We start from the raw sequence: 21437 nt of genomic DNA, 5'->3' as shown, positions 1-21437 counted from the left end.
TTTGTATGTACGCATGACTTGGGAGTTAGCTCAGTTTTATTTATTCTTTTTTTGTGCAGAAGTTACCCTGCAAAGTACTGCTAAAAGAGTACACTGCACTATATCTGTTGTGTAACAATTTTAATTTACAGAAAATTGTCAAATTGCATTACATTTAGTGCAAATAATAACACTTCTGATGTACAACTTAGAAATATACAAAGTGTGTAGATTACTGACAAAATATCAAAATTAAAAACACTAAATGCATTCTTCAGCTGACATTGCTCTTAGATCTAGCTCTTGTAATCATCAGCAAAAAAATTACGCAGATCCTCTCTAACCTTCAACCCCTTAGACCAAAAATCTGATGGTGAATTTTCAACCACACAGATCAACTGATTGCAAAACTCCCCAAATTTTGATGGCATTTAACACAATCTATAGTAAATCAAAATCTTGAGGTAAGATGATGTGAAATGCTGACCCTTTCTTGCCCCCGCTTCATTTCAGTGGTGATAAATGCACATCTGGTGGCTGTACAGTAGAGATAACCAGGATTTTTAGGGTTCATCCTGGTGTCTAAGGCATTCTGGGGGAAGTTTATCAGTCAAAGGGCAGGAGGCCACTGCACTGTAGTGTGGCATGTGAAATGTAATATTAGAGTATAACTGTGAGTGTACAGTGTAGATATCTTACTCAGCATTTTACAACTTTACTTTATCCTGTACCATAGCAGCAGGACCAATTTACAAATTTGACACTCTGAAAGGACAGACAGACATTTTTTGCTGCCTCATCAGGGGCGGAAAAAGATGAAAAACAACCTCAGCTATAAAAAATGTAACCACTCATCTCTCAATGAAAGAGAGGAATTTTTATATCAGACACTATGGCTGGCTATTTGCCAATATCTGTCAGAAACCCTATGTTACATGGAGGTTAAAGACAGATACACACAGTAAATAGACCGCAACCTAGCATCTATAGACCGCCGTCAACTACATCATAGATATCTAATTGATTATCAGTTCAGCTGTGTCAAAAATATTGTCCAACATGAGTTAATTACTTAGAAAATGCTCTTAATCTCCAGCTTCAGGTTTCCTTGGCCCATTCTGTTATCAAATTCAAGCGCTTAACAGTCAATTCACATTTCTCACATTGGTAAACTAACTGAAAACTTATTCCGTTTTCTCTGTACAATACATTGTGTCCATGGTGCTGTCTGAAAGCTACTTTATAACAATCTAGAAATATAAGATTTCAAAGCTTTAGGCTCTGACCCCCCATCAAACTGCAAAAAGAGTCATCACTAGAGGGACAGGAGAAGGCAAGAAAGAGGAGATACTGTACCACACCTCATCAATGCTTTTCCTGTCAATATCTACTTTCCTCTCTCATGGTAGTTACTTTAGCAGCAGCAAAACAAGTAGCTGTAATACTAGTGATTAAAGCAAACCCAATAAAGTCAAGAATTGTGTAATCATAAGAAATGTACAAAACAATTTACAAAAAAAAGCAAATAACTGGTAACAATTCAAAAACCACTTAGGAAACTTGAATTTACATACAAATGTACCCATGACCAACAGATGGTGTTAAGCCATAACAATGTGGCTGGGATGACAACTACTGATGGATTAAAGCCATAAAACCAGTCTTCTCTACAAGCAGGTATCCCGTGGGACGTCCTGGATGATATGGTGTCCTGCATGTAGTAAGTTTGAAATCACATTCTAACTGACAGGTAAATGGGTCATGTAGTCTTCGAGAGCCTGTTCAACACTGAACAATGTAGCCTCCCAAGTTGGAACCCTCTGCCTTCAGCAAGCCTGAAACATGAAGAAAGATTCAACGTCATTACCCCCAAAATTAACAAAACTGAATTGATGACAGAATTTCTCATCTGCTGGGTTTTTCATGGTTAAATTACATATAAAGCACAAACCAAGATATATCCCATTTATTAACAGTGAAATGAATGTTCTATCTATCTGTTTAATTGCTTTCTCATTTACAAAACAAAAAGGGTTTGTGATCCTGGTTACCTCTGTGTTCAGAAGAGGATGGGCTTCCCGGAAGTTTTATCCTGGACGTAGGAGGTGAAGCGTTTGAGGAACTTGGGATACTCTCTCTTGGCCACGGCTCTGAGGACCGAGGCTGGAGCCCAGCCTCCTGGGTTTACTGCAGCCACACAGAAGAAAATGATTAACAGTGTGTATGAGCTAACCTGTGGTGAAATGATTTGTCATAAACCCACATAGCACAGATTGAGTACACAGACAGAGGTCTAGGGCGCCCTCTAGTGACGGTAAGGCTGTATTTGTTTCAAATGAACCCCCATGACCTGTCCATCCTCTCTAACAATAAAGTGGCTTCCTTCTGTAGCTCTGCTTTATGTCACAATCTCCTAGCCTACTGGAAGTCATGGGAGGGGAGAAGCTGTGCAAGTGAGGACTGCCATTTCAAAGACAAGAGCACACAGACGGTCTTGCTGTTCAAAGACCACTCAGCAGATATATGGCTAATAATAAGGTTGTTCTCAATTATTTCAGTAAAAGGTGTCAAACAAAATAAAAAAAACTAAAACCTCAGTAATATGTCATGGCCTGTCATTCAGACAAGTAATTTAATACAACACACAAAGAGCTACAATGGCTGAATCACCGTAAAAGAAACAGGTAAAGCTACTATCTTGTTATGGTTTGTACCATTAGCGATCAGGTTAGAATTAGGATAATTTGCCATTTTCAGCATGTAGGGTGCTAGCTTGAAGGTTGTTGTTGTTTAATGTAGCGACAGGGATTTTGACAACAGTAACACACACATTGCAGAAGTGGTAGGGTAATGCAACCTGAAATAGGACTCCCAATGACAGTTTTATATTAACAGTCCACATCTGGTGAGTAAAACTCATAAGGAACCAATCTAAATCTGATCCAAGATCCATAGCCATTACATTGCACAATTAACATTTACTTCATAACTTTGGGATATGTATAAAACAAACTTGACTGGGAACTATGCAGCACATGCAGAATTGAGGAACTGTGACTCGATTGGCAGAAAAATTAAGCACTAGAAATGGCTTGAAATTGATAACGTTGTGTAAAATAAATAAAACTATTGACCGACATATATAAAGTGTTCACTTGTAATGACATTTTAACAGATCTCAGTCCTGATGCCTCAGCCAGGCATATTTGTAATCATAGTTTCATGTATTCATCACCTTAAATAATATCTTTCTGTGAAATGTCTTTTTGTTGGCCTGTAAGCCTGTGTTTGCCATGATTATCTTGATGAAGTCAGCAGCCAGTATGAGTGAATATTAATCAGGGGTGTTTCACTATTTACAGGAATATATCTATGGTTGTTACATGAAGCTCACAAAAGGTACACAACATTTTGAGTTCAGTGTGATTTATAAAGGGAAATCTGTGTAGGATGCATGCATGCACTTGTACAAGCACCTTCTGTGTTTCGTCCATACGCAACCTTTTGAGGTGAATCTTGGAATGTACCACACTAAGATCATATGGTGAAATTTAATGATTTATTTAAAATGTGATGACAATATTTCACCAGTTAATTGCAAGCAAACTGTTAAACCCAAAAACAAAAAGAAGAGTCACTAGATGGCAGGAGGGAGCTTTACAACAACAGCTTGAGTTTTCTCACTTGCAACCACCAGGATTACAAAATCTAATCCTAAAGGCTTTTTGCTACATGTGAGTGTGGTGCAGCAGACACATGTCTCAAGTTTTGTTTTTGTTTTTGTTCTGACAGGCCCTGGATGTGTGCAAGTAGGCGAGGGTGATAGAAAAAAAAAAAAATAAATAAATAAATAAATAAATAAAAATCGCTGTTCCTGCTTTTGATCTCGATAACTGAATTAATGCTTGATCGAATGATTTTATAATTGAAATCGGTATGTCCCTCGTTATCTGAAAGCATGACATTTTGCTACTTTAGCTCCATATACACTGGACTTTTTTCAATCTGTTTGTTTTCTTTTAAGCCCTTGTGTGACCTGCAGCTATTTGTCGATGGTTAAAACAGCCGCTGACATCTCAATAAGTCAACATAACCCTTCACCCAGTTAACTATGTGTCGACTCAAGTAAACATTCAAGCTGTATCTATTTAAGCTGATGTGACAGTGGAGCTCTTTCTTGCTGGGCTTGAGCAATTATTCACATATAAAATGTATCTTTACCTTTACCGGACAGTCTTGTGTTAAATATTATCATTAATGATTTCTTTAATTTCTCCTCCAGAGCAAAATTACTTATGTTAGCATGGACTGTCTGCAGACAAGACATAATAGTCTGACCTAAATTGATCAGGGGTTAGGCCTCGGCTTCACACTTCCTTGTGGCATGTACGGTAGGTTGAATTTTAACATTAAGGTGATTGTAAGCAGATTATAATTACATTGATGATAATAATGCGTCTTGGGCATTTACACTGAGATCTAAACATTATCAGTATATCAGGCTCAGGCGGAACTTACCATTGGCAACGTAGGTGATCTTACAAAGGATGTTGTCTCTACTGATCTCTTTATCACCCTCTGGTGGGCTGACCAGTGTTTGACAGATCATGGCGACATTGATTTTGGCACGAACACACCGGTTCGTGGGCTGAAAGTAAAACAAAAATGTAACTGCGAACAATCCCTTGAGCTGCAACAAATCTCACTGTAACTAATTTGACAGAGTTACTGAGGTTAAGCGGGTCTAAAGCTCTTCTTTCTTCCATTTATCCTTGAAAGGGCCCCTATATCAGAGCTTTTTTTTGCTTCTTTTATTTGTTTAAAGAGTTTTTTGTAACTTAATGTTGTAATGAATCAAATAACTTTTTTATCTAAATATCTAAAAGTCCAAGTCTTAATTAGTCTAATCTAAGACTAATAATAATCTAACTTGGAGACCTGATACATTGACAAAATGACAACATAAAAACATGTATAAAACTAGAAAACTCCCAATAAAGCATGATAACAAGTGTTAAAGTGTTAATCTTACAAGGGCTTTGTCGTGGTCTACAGAGAAGTTGCAGACCAGCCATGTGTCTGGATCATTTTCATTTGTTGCCAAGATCTTTCTGATGGCTGACAGATACAGCACATCTCTCTGAGAGGCAGGCCACACTCTCTGAAACACAACCAGAGCCAATCAAATAAGCTGCAGAATATTACTGATCAAATGTGCAACATTTTTCAGCAAATGTCAATTTACCTTGTGTGTCTGGTAAACAATGACGGCGTTATCAGAGAGTGTTTCCACAAGGTTGAAATTTTCAATGGTGGCTGAGGGAGGGAAGAATTCAGTCAAGTTGGGACATTAACACAGAGAGAGTAAAAAAGTGTTGACATGATGGTGATTTCTGAAATGTTACTGAATGAACTTACTCTCCCAGTCCAATCGGACAGCTGTGTCCCAGAAGTAGTGGCAGACCTCATGTCCTGTCACCCCCTTCACAGAATGTGTAGCTTTGAGAGGATCCAGCACAATACCGTTCTCCTCTACTTCTCTCCTGTACACCTGTTAAACAAAGTGTAGAGCGTGAAACAGAACAAATAGAAAGTTGCATCAGTAGTAGAAACATATTCAAACATCACAACAAAAGATCCTCTTAATTCTGATAACTTGAGCTGATCTTTCCAGTTTGAAAACTAATTATATGCTAAATCAATTCATATTTGGAAGCATGGAAGCGACAGTGGTGTAAGGTGGCCAACTCATGTACTTCATTAAAGTAAAAAATTACTGGTAACCTTTATCATGCATTAACGGATTATTTTTCCATTGTTGCATTAATATTGCTAGTCTGTCTTCCACCCCCACTAGCTGACTAATTTTGCCTCCTTCTGATCTATCAACCACAGTACCTTAGAAAAGGCAAATGAGACTTAAATATTCACAGCTAGCAATCAAGGGACATGATTCATAAGCAGCTTCTCTCCTCTGTGCTCACCTTCATCTCTCCTTCTTCTATAACCAGCTGCCAGTTGGCATCTCCACCCACATCCTGAAGCGAGTAAGTCATATGATTCTGCACCATCTCCTCCACCTGAGACACGGACATATATTGATTAAATTCTTATGTCAGAGAATCTTTTACTGTTCCTTTACCTGCCTACTTGAGGACAAGCTTTAAAACAGGACACAGTTTGTTGAGCGACGAAAACATAGTATTAGGAATGCTATGCTCATGTTCAATAAATTATAGTCTTCCTGAGAAACACATCTACTGTGGCACCTGCTCTGGAAAACAGAGGTTTCAATGACATTAGATAAGGCAACAGAATCTCAAAATCTTAGGAATTTCTTCTTTAGCCACAGAGCAGTAATCAAATAAATATTCCTGCTTGGGGTTATTACTCAACGTCTCAACAATGCATTAAGAACACAGTGCTGTCTGGATTCATGCCTACTCATGCTGTGGAAGACAGAGTGATGCGGGGGAAGGAAATTAAGCACTAGATTCCAGTCATGCATTATTAGACTAACTTTATTCTTATCAGTGTTATGATGAAAACTGGTATGAGCGGAAGAAAACCTGTTAGTCACTCAAGGAATTTCATTTTTTCAGGATGAATTTCAGACTTTTGCTTCAGTGCATTACATAACAGTACAACGATTTTGGTGCAAACGCCTGCTATAAACATTCTTCTCGAAGCACCGGAAATCCTGGAGAGACTGGTTAGTAGACATTCTCATGCTAACTGTTCATGCTCTATCTGCCTGCGGAGGAAAGCTGTAGGCGTTTGCATCCACATACAGATACAGGTGCCCGCTGTTGACCAAATACAGTACCTGAGTGCTGAATCTGTGAATGTCATCTGAAGCACTGACTAGCTCAACCGAGGACAGGGAAGAAGAATGGCTATGGGGCTGTACAGCGGAAAGGAAGGAAGATTGGAAGAGAAAGGAATAAGGAACAAAACGGAAAGAGGTGCCACTGCAGCAGCAATCACAACCTGCTCAAGAAGTATATCATATGAAGAAGTTAAGCTCTCGAATCATTGCAACAAGCACAACTGATTATCTGTGTGAACTGTTTAGGTGAAACAAGGACACATGAGAAAGTTCCAGCAGACAAGTTGCAGTTGCAGAGTTTTAGACTGTAGGCAGGTCACACTGGTTGTAAGCTGACTAGGCTTCAGACAGGAATGAGAAGACTAAGTAAACAGTAGCCGGTAGCCTTGAATTAGAATAAAAAGCAGGATGGAAATAAGATGTACATTAAAGAGAAAATAAGAAATCTGTTGAGCACCTTGGTGGCAAATCGATGTGTACCGATGGTTGAGTAGACGTCTCCAGGAGGAACGGGAGTTAGTCGAGGTATCCTGACCTTCTCTGACTGGCACTGAGGGACACAGAGTAGGAGTTTGTTAAGAAAGAAAACGATATTATAGACAAAGGCAACATCTCTATGTGTAATCTTCACAGATCTTCACAGATGTGCTTTTGTTCACTTTGCTTTGTTTAAACGTGTTGCAAAGAGAGATAAAGGCAGATAAAGGCAGAGAAAGTTGAGGTAGGGAGGAACAAGATATTCAATGTGCCTTTTAGATGAAATCTGTAATTGTTTTTATACACACCAACCATTTTGACTGAGCCAACAGAACAACATCAAACCTGTTCTTCTATCTTGTCCTGTCTGTCCAGTGCAGCTTCCACCGCATCAAAGAACTCATCCTCATTGATCAGACTGTTGGGCCCCTCCTGCGGAAAGCAAATGTTGGAACCGATATAAGAGTCCTGTGAGTATAGCCTTGCAAAAGGTGCAGAATGATAAAAAGCCATTTCTAATTCATTTATTTTATCTGATAATTTCATCTTGCCTCGTAGTCTGGGCCTCCGTAGTGTGACTTTTTCTTCAATTCATTCATAGCAGACTTGTAGGCATCCTCTACCCTCCTTCTCTTCTCTAGCTCCTGAAAACACAGAAAGAGTGTAGTGTTGTTAGTGCAACTACATTAAACAACATATAATTTTGACAGCACGCAATTAGAAACATCTATTTAAAAAAATCTTTGTTGCATTTAAAAGAGATCTGCTACATTTACATTACATTTGGATGACATACAAAGAGGAATTCAATGCTAAAGAGTCAGAAAACATCTCCGCCCCAATGACAATGCTCCGTTCATCAGCTTTCAGCTGACAGAGTTGCAAAGAAAAGGCTTATGTCACAAACAATAGGGCAAACCTACCACATCATTCTGCTTTGAGCACATTCAAACAGGTTTTACTGAATGTCTCATCTGCCATTAAACACACTTCACACAAATGAATTTGAGAAAACAGACTGCTGCTATACAACGGAGAACTGAAAAGGTTGGATTACCTTCCAGTGGTAAATTTACTGTTTTCACCATTTATTACTTAAAAGCACAGAAACAAAGAAAAACCAGCATAATTATTTGGTAAGAGCAAATGAATCAAAATACAAACAAACTGAACCTACTCTACAACTCTGCACACAAAAAACTGTTCATATATCACAGTTTATCCTGACTGCAATACGAGAAAGCAAGCTAAATAAAGCAATTGTGGCTGAAAGTATACAGAAATATGAATTATACTCTCTTAAATACTTAAATGGAGGAACCACACAGAAAAGCAAACTGTCTAAAGGAAGGCGGGGACAGGTAGCACAAAAGTAAACAGGAGCTGATCCCGTTTCAGCTGTCTGTAACCACTCGACAAACAGACAGATGGACAGAGACCTACTTTAAAGAAGTGGCTGCAGGTCTGTAGAGGTATCCATCTCTGTTTCTGGTGTTTGAGCAGCTCTGTCCCCCTTTGTAGCGAAGGCTTCCACAAATTGCACCATGAAGTCCGAGCAGTCATTTTCTAATTCACTCTCTGTAAGAGTCTGAGCAGGTGTGTCTACTTCCTTTGAATGTGTGTTCTGTGACTATTTCTACATTAGCAGCTAAACATTACACACATAACCAAACACAGATAAGACTGAGGTAGTTTTACTCTAGCAGCCTAACGAACTGAAAGCTCTTCCTGGCTTCAGCAGGTTTTAGGGTTGGGCAGCACGCCTTTGCACACAGACAAAAAAAGAAACTGGTTTGACAACATCTGCAGAGCTGAATCCTGATCAGCATTGAGGAGCTCTGAAGAGCAAACCTTCACAGACACAGACCGCTCTCTAGATTAAGCAAATTCCATGAAAAGGGGAACTCCAACCACTGATAAAAAACCAAAACGATTGAATAACTGAATGGTTAAAGGTCATTAAGAAAAACAGGTGTTGCACAGGGTTGAGCCTCTGGTAACCAGGTCTGACTATGTTGAAATGCATATGTTCATTGAGCAACAGCTTAATGAACATACAAACATTAACCACCTGTATGCCAGATCCTATAAAAAAATTGTGATTTTTAGTAATATGGACCATGAAATTTAACTATTTTCCTGTTTTCACACTGACTAAGCACCAACACCAAGTTGCTTTACAAAGACAACTGGCAGTTGAACAGAGAGCTACATTGCGAAATGTATTGCTTAAGGCACCTTAACGTTACCCACAAAAAAATCTATTGAGAGAGCACCAAACAACAAACAAAGCTACAAACTTCTTTACAAGATAAACCTTAAGTAACAAAATAAATGCAAATATGAACATGCAGAAATCAGGAACAAATAAAGCCTTCAACAAATACCCATATCAAACCTTCCATAGCCAAGAAAGAGTTTAAGGTTATGGACGATTACATCTACATAACTACATCCTTAGGAGTCTTGACTTATCTAACCTGTTAATTCAGACAGCTATTTATCTAATACAGCTAGTGTCTTTTACATGTAAAGCAAATTCAGAGTCACCTCCTTTAAATCACCGTCTAGCCACTCCATAACAATCACTGTAGCTTTTAATTGTAATTTTCTGATCAACTTCAATATCAACATACCTGCCTGTTTTCACATACAGCGATCATGACATTTGGTAGCAGCATGTTACACTACAACCTAATCACCTGAAGGACAGAGCCAAAAAACACAGAACTCTTGGTCACAATAACCACCTCATTAAAGACAATGGAAAGCGACAATTAGCTCCCCAGCCTGTGAAACACCCACACAGCAGTAGCTGCTGACAAGCCCACTCATAATCAAAGTGCTTATAATTCACATGACATGTCAGACAATGTGAGTGACATTTATTTTAATCACTGTGTCTAGAGTGTGAGACTGTACCTTGTCCAGTCTCTTCTGCCAGCTGTCCTCTCGTTTCATCATGAGTTCGATGCAGTGGGACAAGGTGGAGAGGATGCCTGCTGTGGTGGCCTTGAAGGTGATGGCCTCACCCTTGAAGTCTATCCCGTTCATACCTTTGGGGCTGGCAGGGGAAAACACTGGCACAGACAGAAACAAGGAAATGACCCATGACTTGATTAAAAATTGACATTCTAGCTTTTCACATTTAAGTCGAATCAGTTATTACAAGGCCAAGCAACCAAAATGTGTTTTTATACATTTTCTCAAATGAAGCAAAGAATGTGTGACAGCACCTACGGGTAAACTCACATTTCTCTTTGCTGCCATTGTTGTTGTGATTATATTCACCGTCAGGTCTTGTAGTGGTAGGAAAGTCATCTTCGTCTTCCTCTACTACTGGGAAGAAAACAACAGCAATCTTTTTTGTTCAAGATTTATCTGTTATCCATCCTATTGACCACATTATAAAATGGCATAAATACCTAAACCTTTACGTACCTTTTACGTAAACATGTGCAGTGTGTACAATGTAGTTTAACATTCTCAAGCATATTCAACAGAAGTAGCAAACTTCTAAACTTAGTTACTGGAGCCAGTTACTACTTTGTCTTAATTTAAAAATTCCTGATGGTGCAATGACACATTACTACTCTACAAAAAACCCATCAGATGAAATTGCATGTACATGATTTTAAGGACTATAGAAAAGTTCTGCCTCAGAGATTAAACAACCCACAAAGTGCCCTGAAAGCACATATTAATTTTTTTCCCCCATTTCTCAATGAGTCTTACCAACCACTCTCCTTCAACTCTCATACTGAATGAAGCTCCTGCTCTATAAATTATTTCCCTTGCCAGCAAACATCAAGGGTAATCCACCTCGCCATGTCCACACTGCACTAAATATATCAGAGTTTTGTACAGTAAAACTATTTAATACAAATTATAACCTGGTTAAACTAAATCCCTGACGTTATACCGAGATATCAATGCCACAGGTTACCTCTGTCTCTCTGAAACTCGTCTTTGGAGACAGCATCAGCACAGGAGTCAAAGTATTTCTGCAGGGTGTCCACTTGTCTGCACAGAATGTCCCGGAAGGTTTCCATTTCTGCTAGCTTCTCACGCAACCTGTGCCCCTTCTGAGCAGAGAGGAAGAGATGCAATCAAAGGCTGTCAGGGGAAAGATTCATTTCAGTTCTCTTGTTTTAACATCATGGCAAAGCTGTAAGAAAAATTAAGTACATAACACTTGACATTCATACAAGTTACAAAAGTAATTACAGCAGATCTAGCCTTTAGCCATTTTATTCAGGAGGTTTAAATGTGTATTGATGGAAATACTTCAGAGAAGGCAGCAAGGGACGAAGAACTTGGCATTATCTGCTACTGCCTAACATCTTCTAGCTTTCTGGTAATCATTTTTGTTTTGTTTTGTTTTTTTTTTTACCTTGAAAGAGGATGTGGATGTGGCAGACAAGGCACTGGCTGCAGAGGTGAGGGACAACATGGAACCATGACGCCTGAGGCTGGTTTCTGAACCATAACCAGACTCCGCCTGCAACACAGAGGGAGGGATCGAAGGATATAGAGGAAAGAGAGACAGTGTAGGAAGGAGAGAGTATGATATGGATGATAAGAAAGAAGGAGAATGGAGGATTCATGGAGAGGAGAAGCAAGGAGGAGGGAATAGAAGATCAGTGGGTGCACAAAACACATTAAACAGTCTGCAATATAATAAGAAAGTCTGCAGCTCATAAAAACTAGACAGAAACAGAGAGAGGAGGAGATCAATTCTAGCAGTCAGCAGCACTGAGTAATGCTGAACTCAACCAGAGCACGACCTACACCTACATAGACAAACAGTCTGTTGAAAGGGACTGCGGCTGACAAATATATACAAGCCTCAGCCCAGCCAGTAGGCATGATACTAAGTGGTTGACAAATAGTAGAAATAAATTACACTGGCAATCAAGCCTAGATCTGTCCATTCTGGGATTCACTTGCTGGAGAAAAATCATGCATATACTTTTTAGGACATACTGTGTGTGTTGTGTCACACATTACAAAACAGATCTATTGTGTGAACAGCCATGAGGGAGTGGCAGTGACTGCATTTGTTCCATTAATCGGCCAACTTATGACTGGGCGATGCCTGGGACTGCCAATTCAGCAAAGTGACAGAATTATATTGCACCAGCCAACCCCGCCAAAGCAAAATATTCTTGTTTGTTCCACATGCAGCTCTTGACTGTTATCCACATACACATGAGAGAGAGAGATGGCAAATTCATGACTGAACCTTAAACTTAAATTTAAAGCTTTACTCAACCCATAGAAACAGTACAGAGGAGATAATGTGCTAGGGTAAAGTCTGAACATTCTTTAACGTATGAATCAGGAACCTAACATGCTTGTGGTATGTTTTATGAGTCTAAATTTATTTGCTGAGGTTTACTCATGAACTACTTGTGCAATGTTTCTATTGATTAATACAATAACATTTTCAAACATTCAATATACTCCTGTTTGCTAACTGGCATGCAGAGGTATTTCTTAAGAACAGTGAGCCAACTGAAGAGGAAGTCAGGTGACAAACTCAAGAGAAAGCACACATTCATTCCTCTGCTAGAGAATCTTACAACAACAGAGTGACAGACTGGGAGAACTGTCTCTGAATACTGGTGAACATATAGTGAGCCAAGTGGTAGACTGTTCAAGACCAAGCCAACTGAAAATAAAGACTCAATGTTTGCTGTTAAATAGTACAGTATGTTTACATTCATACAATCTTCTGATTACTATGATATTAAGATTAAGGTGATAAATACAAGCATTTACATAGTTCAAAAGAACACATTTAATCCTAGTTACGTAGATTTGGCTGATCACTGGGACATCTACTCCACCAGTCATATAAAACCAACTAGTATTATCAACTATTACCTATTAGATAATGTATGAATGGCAGTTATCATTTATAAACATTTGGGAATTGATGGGGCATGGACATAATACCATGAACTTCTTACTATAAGATTTATTTCAATAATATAAGAAAACTCTATCCATAAAAATTAACTGACCCTGTCTACAAAATAAGCGAACATTAAAACATTAACAATGATAAAATCAAGGCTGTGCTGTTATTAAAAATACTCCATGGTTCAATTGAAAAACAGTCCAGAAAACTGATGGAAGTACTGCAAATTGTGATGAAGTTAGATTGTAAAACTGACTATACATGAAAATACTTGCAGCTGAAACACACTGAAGTGTCCAAAGTGTTCAACTGTTGATGACAACAAACTGGTTTATGGAAGACTGAACAGGGACTGGAATTTTTTTATAAAATTTTTTTTTTAAAAAGCCGCAAAGCAGTAAAGCAATAAGTGGCGGCGCTGCGTGCCAAGATTGTTACTTTTTTAAATTTGCAAATAGAAGTCAATGATTTTTCAGCTGCGGTGTGTCACCCAGGTGTGCTCAACAAACATTAATGCTTTGGTACCTACAGCACAATAGGGATTTTATTTTTTTATGTGCTTATACAACAGTCTGACATAAACTATATCACCCTAAGTGTCATAATCTACAACAAATTCAAATCCTTAAGCAAACACATGAACTGCATTAAGGTTTGCTTAATGTTGACCTTTTAAACACAGCCTATATTTCAAACAGCTGACAAAGGCAGTTGTGTAGTAATATGGGTAAACAAACATTCAACAAAAAGTGTTACGGACTACAAGCTGTTCTTGCAACTACCACTACCACAACCACTACCACAAAAAGATTTGATTTGCTGTAGCTTAATACTTTGATTAGACAGAGATACTGCACAGGTTGCTGCTGCTGAAATCATTGGTACTGTAAAGATAGTTTGGGCAGGGACCAAGAGGCAAAGCAAAGCACTGAAGAAACATGAAGACCAATCTGTGATAACTTCAGAGACAGCCATCTTTATGCACCTGGCCAGCTGCAGAACACAGCCATGCAAACAAACACCAACTCATACACAACACATGAAATGGCATCTTGTGCCCACGGCTTTCTGATGGTAATGAGGAGTGTATTGTAACTGACAAGGAGCAAGGAGTAGTTCAACAGATCTGAGTCTATTACTGCTTGTGAATTTCTCTCTTATTAAAAACATTTCTAGTTCAGCACACAGCCATGCAGCATATGCTTAATTTCTAAAAAATAGTGAATGATTTATCACAATAACTAACATGCAGCAGAGCTCAACGCTCAAACTAGCCAATCAGTGCTACTAATGTGAAAAACTGCAGACATGCAATTGAAAATAATCATTTATAAAATGTATTGACGAAAGCAAAAGTGGGTTATGTTTGTTAATCATTCATGCCACAACACTGGCATGCTATGAACAGACTTCAGTGATGAGTGACAGTGAACAATCAGCATGTCAACATGCTATAAGCCCACCATTCGGCCATTCCAACACCCAAGGCAGAGCAGGACACTGCTGCAGTTCCGGCGGTTTGCTGGCCCCAACATGGCCAAGACGCTCCCCCAACACTCCCACTGTTCTGACAATTCAGAGGCTTAAGTCCAGTATTCCCGTTTCCCTCGGACACACCTCACTGAGGAACAAAAGGGAAGAGAAGGAGGTGGAGAAGAAAAGCCATACAGGCTCAGCTTAGCTCATCAAGTCGAAGGAAGTAGCTATAAAACAGGGAAAGGAGGAAGAGGAAAAACTCATTCGCTCCATTGCAGCCAGAGGAGAGGCAGACACCAGCTACTCCATGAAGCAGAAGACACAGACGGAGCCAAAAGGATGAGCCTTGTAATTCCTCAGCAGAGCGAAGCAGGTCTGCTTTCAGTCAGATCTTCCGCAGGCACACACATGGACTCAAAGACACACACGTACATGCACTCCACTCTTGCTTTACATATATGAACAGACCACACACACCCTGATATGTGAAACCTTTTCATCTTGTCCATCTTTATGTCCAGGATCCATTACTGAGCAAGCAATTGTGACTGTGTGTGTTTGCATGAAAGAGACAGAGCGAGAGAGAGATAAAAATGAAGGGTCCATGCATGTATGCATTAGAGAGAGAGAGAGAGAGAGAGAGAGAGACAAGGGCTGTCTGGAGCTGCTTGTGTGATAAACCACTAAAGTACCAAATGGGTGGGCGAGCAGCAGCCTACTGTACATTATGACAGAGAGAGAGAGAGAGAGAGAGAGAGAGAGAGAGAGAGAGAGAAAGAGAAAGAGAGAAAGAAAGAGAGAGAGAGGGATGCAGGGAGCAACGATAGTCTGGATCCTCTGTTTTACCTGACTCTCCTCTCTTATTCTAATTTGCTGATATACTCCTGTGAAGCCTGATCTGGGCCAGTAATGTTTAGACTGTACCAACCACCAGCCTGAAGAGGTGGCCGAAAAACTCTGAATAAACACAAGGGGTTTTCCCCATTCCCTCCCATGTCACCCCTCTGAATCTACCAGAATGGAACAGTCTTCTCAGTATGATGGAGGGTTTTATGTGTCCCTCTTGATTTTTGTTGCTGTGAGAACAGGCGATTAAAAAAAAAAAAACATTATTCATCAAGAGCTGCACTTAACGTCCCTACATTTTGCACGACTTTTTCCACCACCAACACAAACACACCCACACATAAAAACACAAATGGACTTGAACAAAAAATGCTTTTTTGTCCTGTACAAGAACAATCTCATTTGGTAATATGGTTATACAAATGGTGGTTGTTTGTCTTTGCAAGTGGCTTATAAGCGGCATTTAAGAGCTGTAATAATGGCTTGTTTGTCAATATTAAAGCACAATTACAGTAACTACATACTGAACTTGAGCCAATTATGAGCACACGAAATTGGCACAAAAAAACCCCACAACACCTCAAAAAGTCGTTTTAAAAGTGAAATATAAACATAAATTTTATCTAAAGTAACAGTGCAGGGCTTTACCGGAATCTAAAAAATCCACAAAAATTATTATTATTTGTAGTAGCAGGAAAGTAAGGCTATCCTACCAGTTCATGCTCTCTTGGATCCTGACACAAAGATTAAAACCGGAGTGAAGTAATGAACACTGTATGATGCAGGTCCCTCTTTGTCCAGTTGGGAGCAGTGCAGACACACACTCACTTATAGCAATGCTGCAGGTAGTGCTGCATAAAGCTTACTGAGGTTATTGTAGGTCACAATCCAGACATAACCCTGAAATGCTCTCACACCATCGTTAATGGACTAGAGACCTGCGGTCACTCACACTCAGCTGACATGCCAATACCCACTAGCACTAGGGTAACCATCCGCAGCAACATTTTAGTGGAGAAGTAGATCTAATGAGAATTCACAGGACGGTGATTATTCTTTTGACAACGGTACATTTATGGTGGTCTTTCAACTACAGTGTCTTTAAGTGGCAAACACAAGGAAGAAAAATTACACGATTGTGTATTTGAGATTACTTGTGCACAGGAAATATACATTTGTTTCTTAGTCTCTTGTGAGACCCAGATTACACAATGAAAAATTGAACTTCACCCAGTGCAAACATACTGATTGATATTATCAATCACTATGTTTATGTGCTGTCTGAGTATGTTAAACACTGCACGAGCAAATCAATATCAAATTAATAAAAACAAAATTGAACTAAACAGATTGTTGACTCATTCAATATGTAAGCCATACTTAAGCCATATGCAACAAAACTACCAATAATACAAACAGCCAGCTATATCAGCTTATTCTGGACAGATTACAGTATAATTCGTTGCACAGAAAATGTGCTTTACACACTTTATGTTGAAAAACCATACATTATTAATGAGATGTCGCTGCAGCTGCCTGGTATCTGATGACAGGGGATACCCCCTTCTCAACACCTCACTCCTCAGATTCCTCACATTCCCAGGGGGGAGGGTTGTGTATGTGTGTCCCCATCCCTGTCCTGCCACACCCAGCTCACTGCACATAACAGATCACTCCCAGTCTGTTCTGAAAAACACCCTGACCCGAAATTGAACCTAAATACCTGAAAAATGTGAAAAATGCGGCATAACAATGTTTTCAGTGGGCGATAAGGCAAGCAAAAAAAGAATCAAATATTTGTTTATTATGGCCTCAGGAACTGACACAATATTGCTGAAGAAAAATTTGTTCAGATTCTTGACAAACGCCAACCAAATCAAAAAATCCCTGAGCATAACAGGGACTGGATTCAGGCAGACGGAGCAGCTGTAATATTAATCTATCAAGAAAATGCAGCTCACTTGCTTGCAGGTAGTCAAATTTCCATGAACAACTTTATCACAAGATGGTCTATATGACAACCAAACCAAGGTGCAAAAAGAAGCCAGCAAGAAAGAGAAATACAGAAAATCTATGTTGAAGAAACAGGAACTAATTCCACTCACCTTGTGCAGCTCTATTGACTCAATCCACTGGAGTCTGTGCTCTGGGTCTTCAGCTCTGAGGTACCAAACACTGTCGTTCACGCTGATGTCAAAACGACACTCGTCAAACTCATGAGGCTGCACACAGAGAGGAGAGGGCTCATGAATAGTTATTAGGCACGTCAGGAGATACGGTCATAATCTGTATCTGAATAGCAAAATACATAAACTCAATTTACATTTTCGTCTGGTTCAATAAAATCACAGATTAATCAGAGCAAAAAATCCTGCCTCTACATTTGTCTGTCTGTTTTTGACACCGGCTGACTAGCTATGACACAGTCTGGAGACACATGGATTTCATCAGGAACAGAAACGTCTCAGCCACACAATAAACAGGAATTTTAATTGGAAACTGATGTCTTACGTCTGTAGGCGCAACCCTAAATGACTGCAGCAGAGCTGTGTAGTTTCTTTTAGGATGCCTTTGCCTGAACCTGGGTCATCATAAGTTTTCCCTCTACTACTAGGCCAAATCTCCCAACTATTTCACTCCCCCGTTCTACAGTGCACCCCACCCAGCTTCAACTTCTGACAGCCTTAGGCACCCAAACACGTGCACCAAAGAATTCCCCTGTTTCCTCTGAGATTGGAATTTGACTACTGCACTCAGCTGAGGAGAATTCTGCTCTGCGAAGGTTACCTTATAAGAAATGAGACATAGCTGACTTGAATCTCCTTCTCTTCAGCAGCACCAAGACTACAGCAGGTCTGTCACCTGACATAACCTCATGTTGCCCAAGTTTAATTAGATTTGCTGAATGATGCTCATGTGCTGGTTGATTTGCTGCCACTGACAACAGCAACATGAACTCCAACTCTAAACAGGAAATGTCAGCCTGCATAATCTTATGCAACACTGTGTTTACACTTGAAGACTAATACAATTCACAAGTTGCATATTTTTCTCTGACCCCTTAAATGCTTTCAATAACCAGCAACCTTGGAGCAAAATGTTCCACTCAGAGACAGGTGTTACATAAAAAAAGCCCTCCTGTTTCAAAGATTCACGATAAGGAAGGCCCTGCAATGATAACTTCAAGTTCATCCAGCCGTGTTGTCATTACTGGTTAGAGAAATCCAGTCTATCTTACTGTGCTGTATCAGTCACAGCCCATAAACCTCTGCTTTACAATCCAGTTTACACCTCTCTCATTCTGCCTGAAACAATCTCCTTCCCCTTGCGTAAGCACTACTGACCATCCATGCTGCACTTGCTTTTTTCTGTGTATGGGACTGTGGCATCTTCAGTGTTAGGAAAGAGGAGAATATAAGTCAAACTGAAGTCACAAAAAAACAAAAAAGAGACATCTAAGACTTTTTCTCCATCTTTCAACCAGTGTATGTGCGTACATGTTTCGTATTTTAATCAAAATAACACAATAGATATAAACTATTTACCATTATTCATTAGAGTTTGCTCTACATAAATAGATAACAGAAAAATATGAGTGCAAAGAAAAACTTGAACTGCAGTGATGTTTTGATAATGGACCTTGGCCTTCGATAGGACTTTTCACAATGCAACATTTCCTGCACATTTGGTTTCTGTGTGAGGACAGTCTGGTGTCTGTGTGCAGCTACACAGTGTGAACCAGACTGATGTTAGGCAAGAAGAGAAGCAGGGGCTTGTTTCTGCATTCCTGAGTCCTCATACCACGGTCTCCTTAGACAGCACCAGCTTTAAATATTTCTGAAGAGGGAGAGGTAGTAAGAGGAGGCTGTGTGGGTCATACTACATAAATTATTACAGTACACTCTTAGTTAGCCTACTATAACACAATAACAAAACGCCCCAAATGTCATGTGGAGTTCCATCGAGGTCTGCACAAACACAGGAATTGGTGCACTGTTCACTCAAATGACCACTCTCAATAGAGGAAACTAACTGTGATCCTTCATGTTGTAGTTTTAATCCAGTTTTAAGTCATATAATCCTATTGAACAAATCACAGCAAAACCATTTGTTTGGCCTCTGGACTGGTGGTATGCTCAGAGAGAACAGTGAATATTTAACCAGGGTGTGGGATTTACACTTATCTCACCAACAGGAGACCTGCATAGAGTGAATACAGGTCCAATCTCTAACATATGTGGTAAAAACTTAGACTATAAATGTAGAAAACACAATTTTCCACGAGCCTGTACAACAACTAGTACTTGAATAAAGTTAATCTAAAACGGCCATGGAGGAGGACGCATGAGAGGGTTCTCAAATGACTTCTGGAGCAAGAAGCCCACTGCCTTACCTGTAATGTTAATAACAGCCCTGTCACAAGTTAATGTTTACCTTTGTATCTTTGAGGAACGTGGATTGAAGGAATTAAAGTTCAACTCTATGCTAATGACAGGGAGGGACAGGCTCAAAACACTGAGACCTGGCAGAGAGGTAACCCTACTCCAAAAGCACTGATGCAGAAAATGAGGCCTTTCATGGCCAACCATCTTATGAGCCCTCACTCCCTGAAATGTTGAACAGGTGCTCCGCTCATTCTGCTTTCTGTTTGTGCAATAGATAGCAGTAGAGTTTTGTTCCTTCCTCATACCACGGTAAATACTTACTGTGATGACAGCCTTGCTGAGGCACAGAGAGCCCCTGCAGCCGTATTCCCGTTCATCCTCCGACTTGTAGTAGCTCAAAGTATTGTTTTTCAACACGACCCATCGGTCCTGCCATCCATGTATGTAGTTTGTCCACTGTAAACACACACGAGGTACAGGACAAATGATTAGCTGCACTTTACAATCAACAAATCCTCTGCCTGATATATGGTGTGTATGCATGAATTAATTCAACTTCTGCAGCTCTGTGTTATTAAGTAACCCAAGACAGAAGTTATGTCTGCACCATCAAACACTAACACTCAAACTGGTTCAACCACCGTTACCTTGCTTAAAATGCCTCCGAGCTCCACAGGCTGCCCGGATTCCGGGTCCACATCTTCATCCGAACCCGACGATGAACTCTTTTCGGACATTTAAATCCAAGCTTCAAGGAAAAAGTGAACCTGATTGTATCGACGGACCCACGTAGCTTAACGCTAGCTGCTGGATTAGATGCGTTCAAGCGCGTCACAGCCAAACCTGCTGACAGCTTCTTCAACTTAGTGTTAACGTCAGCGAAACAACGTTAATTGGGCAATAACTGAGTGTTTTACACATCAGCTGTCTGGCGTAATTTATCTTCAGTCGGTTGGCAGACTTAAATCTAGCTAGCTTGTCTTGTGGCTAGCTAGTCTGGAGATGACAGCTGAGTCTCAACTTCTCAGTTTTGCGGGCTTTGTTTTGAAACTGACGTCGAATACCAATGAGACTAGCTAGTTAGCGTTAGCTGTCAAACGACGCAACTGGCTAACATTAACTTATCTAGAAACTTCTGACTGTTGTGGTTAGCTATATTAGCTGCGATCGATGAGCTACTCGATCGCAAAAGGAAGCCTTCGAGTTAACGCTGTACCTCAACTTCAAGTGACCTGCAACGGGCTGTATCGCTGCTGTAGTTCCGCAGTTTAGTTAGCAGTAGCTGAGGTCTGACTAGCTTGTCTTCATTCAGGTCGGGGGGAGGAGCTGCATCCACGCTTTACTGTGTACGTTGTAGAGGCGTCAAGTTAAATACAATGACCACAGTCTCACCGGAAGTCACACATATTTGCTTTTACATTAAAATCGTTACGTTTATCAATTACTACAGTGGAACAGAATCCGTACCGCAATTAATATGACAGTGGGGTAATATTTTTTTAATGGACGATGGATTTCT

The 21437-nt window shown here is 39.9% G+C and overlaps 1 protein-coding gene across 4 annotated transcripts; it reads right to left on the bottom strand.

Annotated features, from left to right (window-relative positions):
- Positions 1–105: 105 nt before the first annotated feature.
- Positions 106–21227, bottom strand: LOC140995384 (ceramide transfer protein-like). 4 transcript variants are annotated; one of them, XM_073465361.1, is made up of 18 exons: positions 20566–20751; positions 20240–20374; positions 17639–17755; positions 11679–11786; positions 11232–11370; positions 10538–10624; positions 10208–10365; positions 7837–7929; positions 7631–7717; positions 7266–7358; positions 6806–6883; positions 5964–6059; positions 5398–5530; positions 5225–5295; positions 5012–5140; positions 4498–4627; positions 2031–2166; positions 1399–1814 (listed from the first exon to the last, which is right to left on the bottom strand). In XM_073465361.1, exons 1-17 carry the CDS (start codon positions 20653–20655, stop codon positions 2039–2041), a joined length of 1872 nt encoding a protein of 623 aa, XP_073321462.1. In that variant the 5' UTR covers positions 20656–20751; the 3' UTR covers positions 1399–1814; positions 2031–2038. The 4 variants fall into 4 exon arrangements, with proteins under 4 accessions (XP_073321464.1, XP_073321465.1, XP_073321462.1 ...); XM_073465362.1 differs by having other exon boundaries at positions 10538–10621; XM_073465363.1 differs by lacking the exon at positions 6806–6883 and having other exon boundaries at positions 106–1814; positions 20566–21227.
- Between the last annotated feature and the right edge of the window lie 210 nt (positions 21228–21437).

The sequence above is a fragment of the Pagrus major genome, chromosome 5, assembly GCF_040436345.1.
Source record: "Pagrus major chromosome 5, Pma_NU_1.0".
Taxonomy (NCBI): Eukaryota; Metazoa; Chordata; class Actinopteri; order Spariformes; family Sparidae; genus Pagrus; species Pagrus major.
The sequence above is the reverse complement of the archived record's forward strand: the minus strand, read 5'-3'. Positions and strand labels throughout refer to the sequence as shown.